We start from the raw sequence: 19,345 nt of genomic DNA, 5'->3' as shown, positions 1-19,345 counted from the left end.
ATTTTCCAAAATTCTCTGGACTCGGCAAAGGCCCCGGCAGATTGGAAAACTGCTAATGTAACACCCTTATTTAAAAAGGGTAGTAGGCAGAAGGCTGGAAATTATAGACCAGTTAGCCTAACATCTGTGGTGGGTAAAATTTTGGAGTCTATTATTAAGGAGACAGTAGCGGAACATTTGGATAAACATAATTTAATAGGACAAAGTCAGCATGGCTTTACGAAGGGGAAGTCATGTCTGACAAATTTGCTTGAGTTCTTTGAGGACATAACGTACAGGGTGGATAAAGGGGAACCAGTGGACGTAGTGTATTTAGACTTCCAGAAGGCATTCGACAAGGTGCCACATAAAAGATTATTGCTCAAGATAAAGAATCACTGGATTGGGGGTAATATTCTGGCATGGGTGGAGGATTGGTTATCTAACAGGAAGCAGAGAGTTGGGATAAATGGTTCATTCTCGGACTGGCAACCAGTAGCCAGTGGTGTTCCGCAGGGGTCGGTGCTGGGTCCCCAACTCTTTACAATCTATATTAATGATTTGGAGGAGGGGACCGAGTGTAACATATCAAAGTTTGCAGATGATACAAAGATGGGAGGGAAAGTAGAGAGTGAGGAGGACATAAAAAACCTACAGGGGGAAATAGACAGGCTGGGTGAGTGGGCAGAGATTTGGCAGATGCAATACAATACAATATTGGAAAATGTGAGGTTATGCACTTTGGCAGGAAAAATCGGAGAGCAAGTTATTATCTTAATGGCGAGAAACTGGAAAGTACTGCAGTACAAAGGGATCTGGGGGTCCTCGTGCAAGAAAATCAAAAAGTTAGTATGCAGGTGATCAAGAAGGCCAACGGAATGTTGGCTTTTATTGCTAGGGGGATAGAATATAAAAACAGGGACGTATTGCTGCAGTTATATAAGGTATTGGTGAGACCGCACCTGGAATACGGCATACAGTTTTGGTCTCCATACTTAAGAAAAGACATACTTGCTCTCGAGGCAGTACAAAGAAGGTTCACTCGGTTAATCCCGGGGATGAGGGGGCGGACATATGAGGAGAGGTTGAGTAGATTGGGACTCTACTCATTGGAGTTCAGAAGAATGAGAGGCGATCTTATTGAAACATATAAGATTGTGAAGGGGCTTGATCGGGTGGATGCGGTAAGGATGTTCCCAAGGATGGGTGAAACTAGAACTAGGGGGCATAATCTTATAAGGGACTGCTCTTTCAAAACTGAGATGAGGAGAAACTTCTTCACTCAGAGGGTAGTAGGTCTGTGGAATTTGCTGCCCCAGGAAGCTGTGGAAGCTACATCATTAAATAAATTTAAAACAGAAATCGACAGTTTCCTAGAAGTAAAGGGAATTAGGGGTTACGGGGAGTGGGCAGGAAATTGGACATGAATTTAGATTTGAGGTTAGGATCAGATCAGCCATGATCTTATTGATTGGTGGAGCAGGCTCAAGGGGCCGATTGGCCTACTCCTGCTCCTATTTCTTATTTTCTTATGACTGGCTCCGGGGCTTCATGCAACTGCACGGTCTTAACGCCGCCCCTGCATATTATACCTGTAGAAATATTATTTATTTCCACCAGTACTTTAAGTGTTACAAAAACACTTTACACTCTGAGGAGAGAGTTCTGTTACAATCTATTAAAAGTGGTTCCTCCTCGCCACCCCACCCCCAAGGCACACAGATATAATTCAACTCTCCATTTTAAAGTCACACATTCTAGAGCAGATGCAGCATAGGAGTTGCTCTGCATTGCAGGCTGGTGAAAAACTGAGATGCTGTAGCACCACCACTGGTAGGAAGTGTAACAATTACATTAGTACAAGTTTACAAAGCACATCACTGACCAACAGGACTGACTGAAGACTGGCTCCAGCAATTGTGCTCTGAAACCGTTTGCATGGACTGTATGAAAGCAGCTTTCACCCCAATTCCCCTAACCTTTATGGGAAGGTATCTAATCTCCACATCACGGTCAAGATGTGAAGCACAATGTGCCAAAGAACCCTCGCATCACACTCCACAGCACAGTGTACAGACTCCAACATCCTGTACCACCTACTGGATAACATACTTATTACTAAACAGACATGTTTGTCACCAGTCGTTAATGTCAAACATGGAAAAGTCAAGTCATGTGAAAATGGAGTTCTATCGTCTGCCTTTCACCATGTTACAATGGAGTTAGAGTGCAGTCTTCTCTAGCCTGTTGAAAGGTTCTTGTAGTCCAAGTCAATAAAACAGTAAGCCCAAATTGATACCACTGACATTCTATTTACAAAAAAAGAGATACTCAATATACTAAATTCACACTTTCAAATATTAATGTAATATCTCGTAAATCAAAGATCTTATTGAATGGCGGAGCAGGCTCGAGGGGCCGATTGGCCTACTCCTGCTACTATTTCTTATGTAAATACTTCTGGTTCTAAACTGTACAATTTAAATACTTCACTTTAACTGGTGTTTTAAACATGATCTGTTCTTCATATAGCACGGACATTGACTCTGAATTCATCACCACAGCAGTTTGCAAACATTACTGACAAACTCTTGAACTCACCTGGAACAATTTAAGCTATGGCATTGGTGGGACTGAATATATAAGCTTACATTTTAGAGGCAGTGCATCAATTACATCAGTACATTCATAAGGCAGTGTCTGATCTGAGCTTACCAGAGCCCGAATACAAATGCAGGTGCCCATTCAATGTCCCGTTGGTAACCACTATATCGTCAACATTCACCTGCTGGGGCGGTGTCACCTTTAATTCCCTCTGGATATTTGTCACACTGATCTTTAACGAAGGACGGTTTGAATAGTTATAGTGCCATTTTATCTTCTGTATCACACTATCTGCAATTAAATGGAATATGCTCATTTTAAAAACTTAATCGAACAAGGCTACAATGAACGAGAACGAAAGACCAAGAGGAATACTTCCAATAGAAGCTACTTCCCTATCCAAATTATTTGAACAAATGGAAAATGTAGCTCCTATCTATCAAGAGATTCATTGTGGTCTCTTTTACTCAGCCTGTTCTAGAGTTTCCCCAACTGAGGCAGCTCTGCATCAGGTTCCAGGCTGGTCTAAACTACTGACTCCCAGACAAACTCAACAGAATCACCTGGGATATGTGAAACCCAACAGTGACATAAATCATCGCAGCAACTCAGGGTACAAGCAGAGACCTGAAATGAAGATTCTCCACAGAAAATAGTAATCTAGAAATAGATCTCTCTCATCACGTAGGAGGCCGTTTCTCTTTATATTAAAAAAAATGTGGGTTAGTGCTTTTCACTGCGAGTACTCCCTGCCGTTCATTCATTTTTAACCAAGGGTAGCGGCAATAAGGATCACAAAGAAATGTGCTAAAGGAGAAAAGGGGGATGGAAAACTGAATGAAGCAAAAGAAAAGGGTTGGAATAACAGATTTATTGAAAAAAATAAGTTTAACAGTGTCTCCCTTTCCATCCGTCCTTTCCAGAGTTCGGGAGGAGATCACAATCACTGGTATTCCCATTTTTTTAATATTTAAATTGCAATTGAAAGGGTGGTGGAAGGAGATTTAATAGTAACTTTCATAAGGGAAATGGATATATACTTAAAGGGGAAAAAGGGCTATGGGGAAAGAGCAGGGGGAGTGATATTAATTAGGTAGCTCTTTCAAAGAGCCGGCACAGGCACGATGGGCCAAATGGCCTGCTTCTGTGCAGTAAGAGTATATGATTCTTAACTGGCACACAGAAATTCCCGCTGAATCAGAATAATTAACGACAGAAGCAATGTTATTTTGGAGTGGAGGGGGAGGGGGGAGAACTGAAGGGTGTAAATGTGTTGCTGTCAGTCAAGCAATCAACTTTAACAATTATGTGTGACAATATATTTTAGTCATGATGTGGAGATGGACTGGGGTTGACAATTGTAAACAATTTTACAACACCAAGTTATAGTCCAGCAATTTTATTTTAAATTCACAAGCTTTCGGAGGCTTCCTCCTTCGTCAGGTTTTCACATCGTTCACCTGACGAAGGAGGAAGCCTCCGAAAGCTTGTGAATTTAAAATAAAATTGCTGGACTATAACTTGGTGTTGTAAAATTGTTTACAATATATTTTAGGACAGTTACACTGAATTTTATTTCTTTCAAGACTCTTCTTGCAGTCTCCACTCTCCTTGGAGGCCCAATAAACAGCCCACCGTTGCCCATTTCCTGTGGGGAAAGCATCTGTGTATCTCTCAGAGAGCAAAGCCGGGGTTGGGAGCTAACAAGGTAGTGAACTTGGAGCAGAAACAAGAGTCCATCACTCTGACACTGCTCATTATACACCAATATTCTCCCTCACCTTTTTCTAAAATTTCATTCTCAGGATGCAGGCGTCGCTGGCAAGGCCAGCATTTATGGTTCTTCACTAGTTGCCGTAGTCTTAAGCCGCTGCAGTCCGTGTGGTGTAACAATTTGATACAACTGAGTGGCTTGCTAGGCCTCTTCAGAGAGAAGTTAAGAGTCAAACACGTTGATGTGGGACTGGAGTCACATATGGGCCAGACCGGGTATGACGGCAGGTTTCCGTCCCTATAGGACATTAATGAACCAGTTGGGTTTTTACAACAATCAGCCAGCTTCATAGTCACTTTAATTGATACCAACTTTTTTATTTCCAGATTATTGATAGGGATTCTTCACTGTTTATAGTCACACACATGCACACAATTGCATTGACAGAGGGTTCCCAGCAGGATCATTTTCAAACTGCAGCCATCTGAGAAGAAGTCATTTTTACTGAGTAGCTGCAGAAACCATTGGAAAGTGCGCTGCTGCCTGGCCTGATGAAATTCCTACTCAGAGCATTTAACACAGACTTTCAAACAAAAACAGACAGGTGCTTATGTAATTGACAGTCAATTTCCACGAACATTCTTGGAATCAGTTGTGTACACTGCTAGTCAATGTTGAATAGATAAAAAGGGGGAAAAGGGGCTAAGTGAAGGAAAGATGAGAACCAGGAAATGGTAACCAGGTTGCAAAAAAAAGGCAGAAAACTAACCAAACTCAAGAAAAGCGTACGGTCTCGAAACCACGTGGATTTGAGCGATCTCAAAGGAAGATACAAACTCCATTCCAAGTTCCTCTAGGAAGCAAAATGCCATTGTAGTCGGATAGTAGCTACAGCAGATCGTCATGTAGGCGATGCCCTGTGAAGTAGTAAAACTGGGGGGAAAAAGTCAGTAAAGATATAGTGACAGAATGTGAAATTTGTATCTTATATAATGTACAACTTAAAAATTCTATCCTTTGTAAAAGTCTGAGCAGTGGAGCTCCAATATTCTGTCAAATACTGAACTTATCAGCTGACCCTTTAGATACACTTACACCTTATTTACATTACGGTGCTGTCGCCAGAGGCAAATCTTGCACCGTAAAAGGGAGAAGGAACATAACTTTGTGAGATGGCTCTGTTCCCTGTAAAATCCTCAAAATAAACGTAGGTTTTTGCAATGGCTGGCCACTGAGGAAGATCCAGTCAAATAAAAAAAAGTCTTCCAAACTGCCAGCCTCACTTAATCCAGCAGGTTTACTTAGGAGTGATTGCCAGTTACACTAAACGTGCTTGTTGGGAGCTGGCAGCACTAGCAAGGGTCTCATGCGCTGTAAAAATAGCTCATTTAAAAAAATTTTTAAATTAAAACATATCCAAAATAAAAATGTAAAACCTCACTTTAGATAGAGGCCAATCTCCGGTCAAGCCTTCCATCATCCTGAGGTTCTGAGGCTAGGGCACTGAAGCACAGTGCAGCTTCATTTGGCCCCAACGCCACCCTCCTCGCGATCCTTTGGAGAATTGGGGAGGGGGAAACAGAAGGAAATGATCACAGCACTGAGCCGCATTTACAAAAGGTGATTAAAGCACAAGATTTTAAAAAAAATCAGGCGGAGGAATAGAAGTTGCAAACAGTGCTCAAGGGCTGCGGCAGCACATTTTTATAAAAGGAGGATTAAGGGTGGCAGCGTTTTAGAAAATGAGTCATTTACTCAAACCCAGAACATTGGTCAACTGTTATTACACCAAATATATTTGAAGTCTAATTACAGTATGCAATCATTGAACAGCCCTCTAACATTACACGGGGATGTATTAAGATTTTTATGGAGGAAACTGGACTCAAACAGAACTTAAGACTCAAGTTTCTGCTTCCTGCTGCTAAAGGCGTAGTGGGGGAAATTTGCATTATTTTACATTTGGATTTTTATACCACCCACAGTTTTACAGTATGTCACAAAATGCAGCAGCCAGTACAAACCAGAATATGTATCACAGTCTGATACTCTTAGTCAGGGAACTGTAGGCACAGGGAAGGTAGAAGAATGGGAGTAAAAACACACAAAATGGGGGAAAAGATGGCAATGCTGCTTTAGACTGTATAAATCAAACTCTCACTCTAGTTTTCCTCCTGAACGTGGAGGGTTCAGAAATTAAGCAATTAATTTTTCCTGTACTTTCCCATGCTTCACAATTCATTCTCAGTTTCTACTTGTCCAGCTCCCTCTCTCCTCCCTCCACCACCTCCAACCAGGCCACAGGAAACGCAGTCACTTGCAGTCTAAAATCTCGTCCTCAAGAGCCGAGCAGTGGTGCGGATCTTTAAACCACTGACGCTCAGTGCTACTGAGCAAGGAAGAGTGCAAGTTCACATTCTGCTCCGCTCCTTCCTCAATCTGAGCCTCATTACGTGGGGAGAAGTGGAGCAGAGGTTATACAGTCTCCGGAATGGAAGGAGCAAAGGGCGTGGAAAACTGGGGGGGTGGGGGGGACTGAATCTTGCGCAGTCCCCAACACTTCGTGGTGACAGCCTGCGGAAAGCATTTGTATTGGCTGGGAAGCGGACAATGCGCGTCTCACTCCCCAGACTAGCCCACCACCCCGCTCCCCGCCCTCTACCCGCTCCTACTGGATTCCCATGGAGCTGATGTATACGGCAAGTGAGTTAAAAACAATTATTACCTTTTTTTAACTTCAGTGTTTGTGAATTTTTGAAATGTCTGTGCTGGGGAAATCAATCAGTTTTGGTAACCAGATTCAAAATCAACTGCTCCAAGATTAGATGCATTAGAGCCTGATGCAGGATATAGCTCACAATGCTGCATGAGTAATGTACTTTAATGTTAACCTCAAAAAAGCAGCTCATACTACAAAAATATCCTCTAGCTAACGTACAGCCTCCTGATTTGACACAACACTGTGGGCAGGTTTATATCATGGAGCTGTACCCATTAAGACTTGGGCTAGGTTGAGAGTCCTCAAACTTATTTCAAATGCGCCTGAGTATATTTGAGGGCACAGAATATAAAATAAGGAGGTTAATGTTGGACTCGTACAACACCCTAAGTTAGGATGCAGTTGGAGTCCTGTGTACAGTTTTAGGCAACTCATTACAGGAAGGATAAAAAAAGCAATGGAAAAAGGTGCAGTGTAGATTTACGAAGGCACTACTATGGATGAAGGGTTCCAGTATGACTTCAAACTTGAGCAATTAGGGCATTTTTCACTGAAGCAGAGAAAGTGAAGGGGTGACCTGATGAAGACCTCAGATAAAGGTAAATAAAGAAAGATTGTTTCCAGTAGTTCGTGAGATGGCAACAAGAGTGCACAAATTTAAGACAAAAATAATTAATGGCAGAAACAATGTCTTTACACAGAGGGTGATTAGAATGTGGAATTTGTTGAAGCAGAGCCCATAAGTTCCTTAAAGATAATTTGATATTGTCTTGGAAAAAAAGGTAGGAAGGAACATAGGAACAGGAGTAGGCTACTCAGCCCCTCGAGTCTGTTTCACCATCCAATTAGATCATGGCTGATTTGTATCTTAACTCGGTTCTGTAACCCTTAATATCCTTGCCTAACAAAAATCAATCTTAGTTTTGAAATTTTCAATTGACCGCCAGCCTAACAGCATTTTTGTGTGTGTGTGTGTGTGTGTGTGTGTGTGTGGGCAGAGGGAGAAAAGAGTTCCAGATTTCCATGACCATTTGTAGAACGTTAATGGGTATGAGAAGCAAACAGAAGATTGGGATTAGACTAGGAGGTTCATGTGGGAAAGAAAATACCCTCATAGACTGGACGGACTGAAAGGCCCGTCTCTATGCTGAAATATAGAAGTCTATTTGAGGAAGGCAGAAAAAGGAAACTTTCATTCCATTTACTGGATGCAAACCACGAAACTTAAAGCTGAAAGGGCTGTGTGCTAACCAGCCTACCACCCCATCTAACAAACATACTTCATTTATAAATTCCCTAGCGACTTGCCATGGAGCAGCATGCAGAACATGTGCAGCTCGTGCGGAGCATAAACACCAGCATGGACCAATTGGGCCGAATGGCCTGTGTGCGTGCTATACATTCCATGTAATTCTATGCAACAGCAGCCATCACTGACCCGCTTTGCTGCACTATGGAGAACATGTCGGAATTGGAAGTCAACGCTCGGGTTCCAGAGCGCAGTCATCTCAAACCGTTGTGATTCAAGACGCTCAGCTTTCACAAAGCTCTCAGTTAACTGTGACAAGCAATTTATAGCACTCACATCGGTGGGGTGGGTGGTAGTGTACTCACTGTATGTGAAGTTGATTGCTCTTCACCGTACCGCGGCCAGGAAACTGCCCAAGCATTTTAGACACAATCTTCAGGTGTTTCTTACATTCTTGCAGCTCCCTGCTGTACTCGAAGTCTGTGGAAGCAGAGAGCGGCAGCCCATCCTTCACTCGGACCACATAGGCAAACAGGATCATAGACATGGTCTTCTTCGGTATTCATGAAGGCTACCGCTGAAATTACAAACAAAAATTAAATCAGTGGCAGCCCCTCCAAAGGTCTTGCTAGTGCATGTGAGCCACACAGACCATAAGGCCTGATTCCTGTTCTGTGCCAAGTCAGCTGAACTCAGTCGAGGGGCTCTAATTAACCTCAGCACTTCCTTTTTTAAAAAAATTCATTCTCGGGAGGTGGGCATCGTTGGCAAGGCCAGCATTTATTGCCCGTCCCGAGTTGCCCCTGAGAAGGTGGTGGTGGGCCTTCTTGAACTGTTGCAGTCCATGTGGTGAAGGTGCTTCCTGGTGCTTCCAGGATTTTGATCTAGTGACAAGGAAGGAACGGCGATACATGTCCAAGTCAGGATGGAGTGCGACTTGGAGGGGCACTTGGAGGTGATGGAGTTCTGTGCTAAGGAGGCACAAATCAGTCAGTGTCCCGCTCACAATTACTAACTAGTGATCCTCCACGGAAAGTGCAGGTGTGTGAACGTCATGTGATGGACTGTGCTCTGCTATGATGTTCGCCGAAGTTAAATACTCTACAGTCACTATCTAGGCTCACAAATCAAGAGCAGGCATGTGGATGAGGTACCAGAGTGTGTGCAATGTCCATGGAACAACAGGATGCCTGCATGAATCTGCACTTACTGGACAGGAAAGCAGAGAAAAATGGTAGGCAAAACAATAAATTTTAAATAAAATTACATCAGGCAACTTGCATTTATATAGTGATTTTAACATCCAAAGGCATTTCACAGGAGCGTTAACAAACAAAATTTGACATCAAGGCACATAAAGAGATATTAGGACAGGTGACCAGAAGCTTGGTCAAAAGGTTTTAAGGAGCGACTTAAAGGCGAAGAGAGAGGTAGAGAGGTTTAGGGGACGAATTCCGGAGTTTAGGGCCTGGACAGCTGAAGGCACAGCTGCCAACGTGGGGCGAAGGAAATCGGGGATGCACAATAGGCCAGAATTGGAGGAGCGCTAGGATCGCGGAGGGCTGTAGGGGATTACAGAGATAGAGAGGGGCAAAGCCATGGAGGGATTTGAACACAAGGATGAGAATCTTAAAATCGAGGCGTTGCCATAATTTTTCAGCAAAGAATTGTGTGTCTTGTGCCAGTGTTTATAAAAATACAGCACAGCAGATGAAGCAGCTCATCTCTGGTAAAGTTACCCATGTGTAACAATCCTGTGGGACTGGAGTTGTGACTTGTATAATCGGTACCAGTTATTACTAAATATACTCTGTCCTATATGCATAACCATTGTTGGAGTTTTGCCTAGAAGTTTAAGGCCATGTTATTTGTGAATCTTCAGGTATGCTTAGGAGGAGATGGGGAGAAAAAGAGATTAACGACAAATGCTTACATAGCCGACATTATTGACTAGTATTCCAGTGAATAGGGTGGAGACATGACATTTCTGTACTGTATCAGCTTTGACTGTGAAGACCATCTACTAACACAGTTATAGGGGTCAATTTTAGGATGGCCGAGCGGGTGCGTTCGTGGCGGGGGGGGGGTGTTCCTAAAATTGGGGAATCCCGGAGCGGGTCCGGAGCCCGGCTCGAACCCGCCCACTTCCGGGTTCCCCAATGACGCGAATCGGTGTGCGCGCAGTCCCGGCACGTGGAGCTCCCACTGGCAATTAAAGCCGGCGGTATGACAGTTTAGATAGTTAGGGAGGTACTTGAGGTCGTCAACAGACCTCGTTGGGAAGAGATTTTAGCAGGGATGTGATTTTGGACTCTCCTCAGCGTGTTTCCCATGCTGTGGGAAACACTCCCTGTTGTTGCAGACATGTTTCAGTCAGCAGCTATTGAGAGATGCAGAGGATTCCTTGACAATTGGGAGGAATACCTCATTCATTGCAGCAGGGCACTCTGTCACCTCAGACAAAGTTTTGTCTGCCACAGCGTTGTCTCTACACAAAATTATTAAATCATACCCTAAACTCTGCCGACCAAACACATTTACCTACTTGGCGGACCCCCTCACACTCACACGCTCAGGATGGGGGGCGGGGGGGGTTCCATAGCTGCATTCATCACTCCACTGGAGGATGAGCAACATCACCAGCCTCGCCAGGCACGCCGTCCACCTCCACCACGTGGAGCTACACAACACAGTGCTGCACAACAGGCACCTGCACAAAGTAGTCTTGCAACTACACATACACCCACTGTAGGGTGACCCAATGGGTGGCATCAAAGGTGTTCATGGAGAACATCATGAAAGGGCATTATTGTACAAGCCAGTCAAGAATGGCCAAGTCGTGGCAGTAGTGGTGACAATATAATATGTAATGTGAGTTGGTCAGAAATCAAATATTAGTAAAAACCATGACAAACTCTCAAACACCCTTGTGCATCCCCTTCATGCTCACGACACGTTTGCCTTACGCTTCCTACTACACATATGTGATGCATGCCCTGTGGCTGCAGCATAGGTAGCGGCAGGTGGGGTGAGACTGACCGTGAAAGCGATGCATTAGAGGGTGAGTATGAGAGAGAGCCATGAGATTGTATGAAGATTGGGTTGAGTGGTAGTGGTGGGATGAGTACTGGGGAGGTGAGGAAGTGCAGGTAAGATGAGGATGAGGGTTCAGTGGGTGTGAGGAGTGATGTGATAGAGTAGTGTTGGCAGTGCAGGAGATGTGGGGTGGGGGCGGTGATGTGGCAGATGGAGTGTAGGAGAATGAGTAAGAGTACTCACTTCGGCTGACCTGGTTAGGTCATTGAAGCGCCTCCTGCACTGTATGCAGACGCGTGATATGTTGGTGGTGCTGGTGACCTCCTCTGCCACCTTAAGCCAGGCCTTCGTGGTGGCAGAGGCAGGCCGCTTCCTCCCGTCCGCCGGGTGGAAGATCTCCCTCCTCCTCCTCCTCACGCAATCCAGTAAGACCTGGAGTGAGGCATCATTAAACCTGGGAGCAGCCTTCCCCTGGGCTGCTCCATGCTGTAATTTTGCCTATTTTCTGCAGCATCAGTCAGTGAAGGACTACCCTTTTAAATAGGGCTCCTCCAGCTGACGGCCTATGATGCGGGTGCGCAGTCCGCCCGCTGCGCAGCTTTCTAGCGCGAAATCCGGAAGCCAAGGTAAGTGGCTTCAATTTACTTACGATCGCGTGCCAAACCCACCGATTTCACTGGGCGGGTTACCCACGTGCCCAGTCGACCCCCCGCTGCCAACCCACCTCCCTCCTAATATCAGGCCTAAAGATTCTGTACTTCCAAACAGATTGTGTCTGTGCGTTTTGTGCTAATACAACACTAGGGTGAATTACAGGTAGTTATAGCTCTGTCACTTGGGATGATAGAACTTCCAAGTTGATAAATTAAAGGCTCTTTTGCATTATAAAAGTGCAGTACACACTGTTCTCCTGATGTTGGCTGTACAAGGAAATATAAAAGCACCGACTTAGCTTGTTCCAGCACCAGTAGTCAACTGTTTTGTCGACCTTGCAAACTACAGCCAAATTTGCGTCTGCCTCGCATCTAAAAGAAGCAACGGTGCCAGATGAGAATACAAATGGGGGCAGCGTGACACTGGGAGGCTGCTATAGTGCCATCCTCTGAAAATCTGAACTACATAATAAAAGAGCCTTTTGAATATCAAGAAGCTTACTGGCCAAGACCAATTTTCTCCCTACTGTATATTAGTACTATTATACTAAATAAGCCTAGTTAAAACTCTGCCAGGCTGGCCACACACTATGAACAGCAGTAATTAAGTGTTCAGACAAAGATTAAACTGTAAAAAATTTAACTCCAACTCAAGTTTTCTCCCTCTGTCATTTTTAGAAATAACTTGGATATGTATATAGATGGATCACTTTTTCCCCTTCTACTCTCCAGAAGTTACTAAGGGCTGCTGCAGTATTGTTCCGACAGCCCTCCCGCTACCTCAGTCAAGCGCCCATTCTTCACCTGCACATCCATTCTTCGGGTGCGAGCCTCGAAAGTGAGCGACAGCAGCTATCTGTGCAGCACTGCCGATCTGATCCCACCCCCATCCAACATTTGTGCACAGCTGGAGTGTTGTGTCCAATACTGGGCACCACACTTGTGGTGTGAAGGATGTCAAGGCCTAGGAAAGGGTGCAAAGGAGATTTACTAGAATGATACCAGCGATGCGAGACTTCAGTCATGTGGAGAGACCAGAGAAGCTGGTATTATTCTCCTTAGAGCAAAGAAGGTTAAGGGGAGATTTAATAGAGGAGTTTAAAAATGATGAGGGGTTTTGATAGAATTTTCAAAAGGGAATTATACTTGAAAAGGAAAATTTTTCAGGGCTATTGGGAAAGAGCAGTGGGTCTAATTGGATAGCTCTTTCAAAGAGCTGGCACCACCCAGAGTTAATGACGGCGCCTACTGATATTAATTCAGGACCCTCACTCATGGCGATCCTTTGGGGAACCAGCTTAAATCAACATAGAATGTACAGCACAGAAACAGGCCATTCAGCCCAACTGGTCCATGCCAGTGTTTATGCTCCACACAAGCCTCCTCCCACCTTTCTTCATCTAACCCTATCAACATACCCTCCTATTCCTTTCTCCCTCATGTGTTTATCTAGTTTCCCCTTAAATGCATCTATGCTAATCACCTCAACTACTCCTTGTGGTAGTGAGTTCCACATTCTAACTACTCTCCAGGAAAAGAAGTTTCTCCTGAATATAAATTTTTGAAGAGGATGTTTAATTTTTGAAAACTCATTTATAAAGGTTATTGATGGGGAGAACTTTTTTTAAAAAAAGATTCCATTTACGAGAAAATTTTCCACAACCCTCAACTTACACAAAATGCATCTTGCTTAGTATTTTGTCTCTCACTGAAATATTGTACACAGTGCAGCAAGGACAGTAGGAACATAAAACTCAAAGTGGACTATAAAAAGCACTTTTCATATAGCTGAAATAAATCATAAATGAGATATGCAAGGAAGACAAGAATGCTGGGCAGTACCACAAGCCCTGAAAAGAATGTCCAATAGGAATTAATAAGCCCCTTATTCTGCCAGTAAAATGGAGACATTCACAATTTATTGATTTTGGAGGTTATGAGTTTCTGATATTTGCCCTGTGTGCAAGCTACAAATGAGGTCACTGTCAAACCCTGCAGCATTTCTCAGAATTATATCAGAATGTTCACCCAAATTGCCCTGCAATTTTGGAACTGCAATGCCAAAAGTCCACTGATCATAAAGCAGAAGCCCATTCTACTGAATTTTAATTAAATCCCAAATATTACACTGATCTGTCTCTCTGCTGGATGACAGGGTGTTCTCTCTGTCAATTGTTGTCCATTAATTCTGGATTCACATTTTAAAAGCCTCTGCTAAGAGGCAACAAAAGAACAGGTATTCTGGGTAGAACTGACCTAGAATCATAGAAAGGTTACAGCACGGAAGGAGGCCATTCGGCCCATCGAGTCCGCGCCGGCTCCATGCAAGAGCAATCTAGCTAGTCCCGCTCCCCCGTCCCTTGCAAATTTTTTCCTATCAAGTACTTATCCAGTTCCCTTTTGAAGACCGTGATTGAATCTACCTCCACCATCCCCTCAGATAGTGCATTCCAGATCCTAGCATCTGCTTTGACATCAAAAGCAGTTTTGCTTTGGTTGGGGGGGGGGGGGGGAAAGAGATGGGGGAGGCTGTACAAGTGAAGAATGTTTGCACTAGGGAATGGAACTCTTCCCATTTCCAGTACCAAGTATCAGCATCAAGCAAGGTACAGCACAGCCAGTTGGAGAGTACTCTGCCCCAACGACATGCCTCAGTGCCAACTTCAGAAGACCACCCCCTACTGTAACAGTGTGACACTACCCCACCCACCCCCCCATTTCAGCAACTCTGTGGCCTGAGTGAGATTGCCAATCAGTGCCCAATAGGAACTGGACTGAGACAGCCGAAACTCGTTTCAATTAACAAAGCCGATTATAAATAATGCTGTTCAATTGGAGACTCATGGACCTCGATTTTTAACGGCGGGGGGATTGGCGGAATGATGCGCATGAGCCCAGTAATGGGCAGCGCACCCGGAGAGTTCTGGGATGTGGAGGCCCTGCCGATCTTGACGGCCAGAGCTCATTTGCATAAATGTTCCCAGAGTCCCATCCCAGACCTGGCCAGATTCACTACCTGGCCGGCGGGCGGGAGCGGGAATTCGGTGGCAGAAGGCAGCAGCCAGAGACCTGTGGGAAGGGTTCCAGGGCGATTGTAAATCTGGGGCTGGGGGCGGGAGCGGGAGCGGGGATTCCTGTCGAGATGGGGGTGGGAGGTTCCGTCAAGATCAGTGTTTTGGGGTGGGGAAAGAGACCCAAGGCCTCCTCGAAGGGCCTAGGGGAGCACTCCAGCTACTCCTGGCCCACAACGAATTCAAACAGAGGGACACTTTCACAACTTACCATGGCCTCTTCTAGCCAGTCGGCTCGTCCCGCCATGGTTCGGACAGCATGGAACGCCCCCTGGCTTGACGTTAATATTATGTCGTGGTGCTGATAACATCATTGGGCTGCAACTTTTGCGTTAAGGCAGCCCCCACCTGCCTTTAGTGGGAGCCTCGCCGATGGCCTGAATTGCCGCCGTTAACATTACGGCAGCCGGTTGGAGGCAGGATTTCCATTTTCAAGATTTTAATCCCTCACCCGACCGTTTCCGGCTCATCGGGGGGAGGAGGGGGTTAAAATCGAGGCCACGATCTCGTGACCCATTCGCCACTGTTTTGTTTTGCCAGTGCTCTTTGCAAAGATCGTTCACCTGACGAAGGGGGAAGCCTCCGAAAGCTTGTGAATTTAAAATAAAATTGCTGGACTATAACTTAGTGTTGTAAAATTGTTTACAATTGTCAACCCCAGTCCATCACCGGCATCTCCACATCTTTGCAAAGACACATTGAAAAGTGTTTCCTCCTCCTCCCCCATGCCCCCCCCAAAAAAGAGACCCCACTTTGTGCACATCTGCAATTTTCACAGCTGGCACGTACTTGACAATTACAAGTATTGCAGCCATTGCACAAATTGCACGATGCCAGAAAAATTAAAGTTTAGCTGTCTTTCAACTTCAACACTCACTTGAACATAAAACCAGAACCTCAGTTTATATCCCAAAATGTGTCCTCTTATTAATAGAGTGCATGAGTAATTTGAGACATGACATATGTTAAGTGTAGCACGTTTGGGAGAACAGGCGACTTTGGACCTATGGTTCCCAAAGCTTTCCACCAGTGGAGTTTTTCCTCACCTCATGTCTGGGTCTGTTGTAGACTAATTGATAGTGATTGATTGTTATGTTTAGTCAACAACTCCATTATCGTTCCACCAGGGTGGTAGGAGGCAAACTAGATGGACCTTGGTCTTTTTTTAAAATCTGGCAATTCCTATGTTCCTATCATCTCATCCCAAAAAGGGAATTCTGATCATTTAGCCTTTCCTCATAACTGCAAGAAAATGTCAGCCTAAATTATACATTCAGGTCTGCTGTGAGACTCAAACTCACAACCATCTGACCCACAGCAAGAGTGCTACCAACTGAAGCAAGTTTACACCCCATTGTTCAAGTCAATTAAATCAGGTCCATATCACACTTTAATTACATTCCTATACACTACCACTGCACAGAAATTACAGCACAAAAACAGGCCATTCAGCCCAATTTGTCTGTGCTGATGTTTATGCTCCACAAAAGCCTCCTCCCACCCTATCAGCATATCCTTCTATTTCTTTCTCCCTAATGTACTTATCTAGCCTCCCCTTAAATGCATCTATGCTATTCGCCTCAACTACTCCATGTGGTAGCAAGTTCCACATTCTAACCACTCTCTGGGTAAAGATGTTTCTCCTGAATTATTTATTGGATTTATTAGTGACGAGCTTATATTTATGGCCACTAGTTTTGGACTCCCCCGCAAGTGGAAATATCTTGTCTATGTCTACCCTATCAAATACTTCATAATTTTAAAAAACCTCTGTTAGGTCACCCCTCAGCCTTCCCTTTTCTAGAGAAAAGAGCCTCAGTCTATTTAGTCTTTCCTGATAGTTATAACCTCTCAGTTCAATCCTTAGTAAATGTAATCAATAAAAGGACATGAAGTATAGGTACCATATATTTGTATGCAAGTAGAAACTAGACAGTACCCCATGAGATGCACAAAAAGTTTGGTCCCAGATGCTGCGGATAGATGCTTTACATTGAGACTTGACAGCAAGTATATTCCACGACTGTTGACAGGTTCCACATCATTAACATAACTAAACTAGTGTACTGTGGACAGCATTCCTGTTTCACATGGTCACATCATAAAATCCCAGACTACCTCAAACTAGTAGCTTGAAAGAACAAACAAACACAGTAATGGGTAACAGACCTGTGAGAACATAGAAAAGCATGGAACGAGGCCCCACCATGAGATTTTCTCAATTCATCAAATCCCATTCGAGAAATGCATTTGAAATTTTTCCTTAAGCCAAGACTCCAGAATACCTATCCAATCTCACAGCCTCCATTATCCAAAAAGAAAATAAAGACTTACATTTACATAGCGACGCCTTTCACGAGCTCAGGACATCCCAAAGCACTTCACAGCCAATTAAATACTTTCAAAGTGTAGTCACTGTTGTAATATAGGGAAATACAACAGCCAATTTGCACAAAGCAAGGTCCCACAAACAGCAATTAAGTAAATGACCAGATCATCTGTTTTAATGATGTTGGTTGAGGGATAAATATTGGCCAGAACACCAAGGAGAACTCCCTTGCTCTTTTTCAAAATTGTACCACGGGGCCCCGATTTAATGTCTCATCCGAAAGATAGCATTCCGACTCTCTCAATACTGCACTGGAGTATCAGCCTAGATTATGTGCTCAAGTCTCTGGAGTGGAACTTGAACCTACAACCTTCTGACTCAGAGGCAAGAGTGCTACTGCTGAGCCACAACTAACCTGGATAGTTACTTTCTATAGATATTCTCAGCAGAACAAGAAACCTCAAGTTACATATGCAAAATAATGAAATGTGTAATTATTATGTGACAATCGTGAAGAATACACTCCACCCTGTGTGCTCTACCCAATAGGTCACAACCGCAGCTTTTAAGAGGGGCTACTCTGCTTCACCCTTGTAAACATTTTAGACCCGCTTTTTCCAATCTATATAAACACCGAAAATCATTTTCACCAGTGATATAATTCGCATCAGGGGTCATTACTGCATCAATTGCACAGTGCATCACTATGATCATATGGCAACTCAGCACTGCATGGAGTGTCCACCCCGATTTGTGCTCCAGCCTCCAGAGTGGGGCTTGTGGCTCCAACAGACTTGAGCACAAAATCTAGACTGACACTCCAGCGCAGTACCGAGGGAGTGCTGCATCGTTGGAGGTGCCATCTTTCGGATGAGACGTTAAACCTAGGCCCAGGTCTGCCCTCTCAGGTGGATGCAAAAATCCCATGGCACTATTTCGTAGAAGAGCAGTGGAATTCTCCCAGCCAATATTTACCCCCCAACCAACCTCACTGAAAAACAGATTGTCTGGTCATTGTTACACTGCTGTCACATTTCCTACATTACACCAGTGACTACACTTCAAAAGTACTTAATTGGCTGTAAAGTGCGTTGGGACATCCTGAGGTCGTGAAAGGCGCTATAGAAATGCAAGTTCGTTCCTTTGCACTGAGCACCTTCAGGTCTTTTTCTTCCCACCCCCTCCCCTGCCCTGCCCTCCGAAAAAAACCTCCGTCATAAAGGTTTTGTCTGATCAATTTAAAAAACATTTCGAAGGCTCGACGTTTTAGGTGATCACATTCCCCAGTAGCCCAGACCTAAAGTGGATTTGATAAATCTCACCTATTACTTCTTATTGATGGCCCATTGTAGCTGCGCATGAGCAGTCCGCCTTCGGAACCTTGCGCATGCGCCAGTGGCCCCAATGCATGCTGGACGTTGTAGTTTGTCGCTGACACGTCGACTGCGGGTCACTTGGGCCTCGTTCCGTCCGAGGGTCACAAAAACACAAACCGAATCGTTTTCGCCAAATCGTACTGCGGCGTTACCTTCAGCCAACAGCTCCCACCCGTGAGAATAACGACTCTGCCTGCGCACTTATTGCACCCGGCTCTTCAACCCGTCCAGAACAAACATGGTTGCTTCCACTTCTCACGAACGCACACGGCGTTCTCTCGCGAGAATACCTGCCCTGCCGGGGGGAGAGGAAGCGCGATCCCGCGCGGAGCTCGCGAGATGTGAGGAGGTGGATTTGCCGTTGGTGGCGGTTGGAGTGGAGCGTGCGGGGTGTTCAAACCCCGGGAAGGTTTGTAGGGAAAAGGAGCAAAAAAAAAACATTTTATAAAAACTCAACGGAATTAGAATCACTTTGTCGAAAAGATTGAGAAAATGCTGGAAGTCTGAAATTGAGGCCGTTTCTCGAACCCTAAATCGGGCGTGGTTAATAGTCGGGCGTGGTTAATAGTCGCACCTGGTGGGGAAAATGTCAGGGCGCAACTGATGATTGTGTGC

General features: G+C 44.6%; 1 protein-coding gene across 1 annotated transcript in view; it reads right to left on the bottom strand.

The window, feature by feature from the left end:
• The window catches only part of sec22c (SEC22 homolog C, vesicle trafficking protein), a 40,403-nt gene extending 21,455 nt beyond the window's left edge, over positions 1-18,948 (bottom strand). The window contains exons 1-4 of the mRNA XM_067968261.1: positions 18,677-18,948; positions 8,631-8,842; positions 5,067-5,230; positions 2,695-2,874 (exon numbers count right to left, since the gene is read on the bottom strand). Coding sequence (XP_067824362.1) covers positions 2,695-2,874; positions 5,067-5,230; positions 8,631-8,812 — 526 coding nt within the window. The 5' untranslated portion in view covers positions 8,813-8,842; positions 18,677-18,948. The remainder of the gene's footprint in view (positions 1-2,694; positions 2,875-5,066; positions 5,231-8,630; positions 8,843-18,676) is intronic.
• Between the last annotated feature and the right edge of the window lie 397 nt (positions 18,949-19,345).

This window comes from Heptranchias perlo, chromosome 2, assembly GCF_035084215.1.
Source record: "Heptranchias perlo isolate sHepPer1 chromosome 2, sHepPer1.hap1, whole genome shotgun sequence".
Classification (NCBI taxonomy): Eukaryota; Metazoa; Chordata; class Chondrichthyes; order Hexanchiformes; family Hexanchidae; genus Heptranchias; species Heptranchias perlo.
The sequence above is the reverse complement of the archived record's forward strand: the minus strand, read 5'-3'. Positions and strand labels throughout refer to the sequence as shown.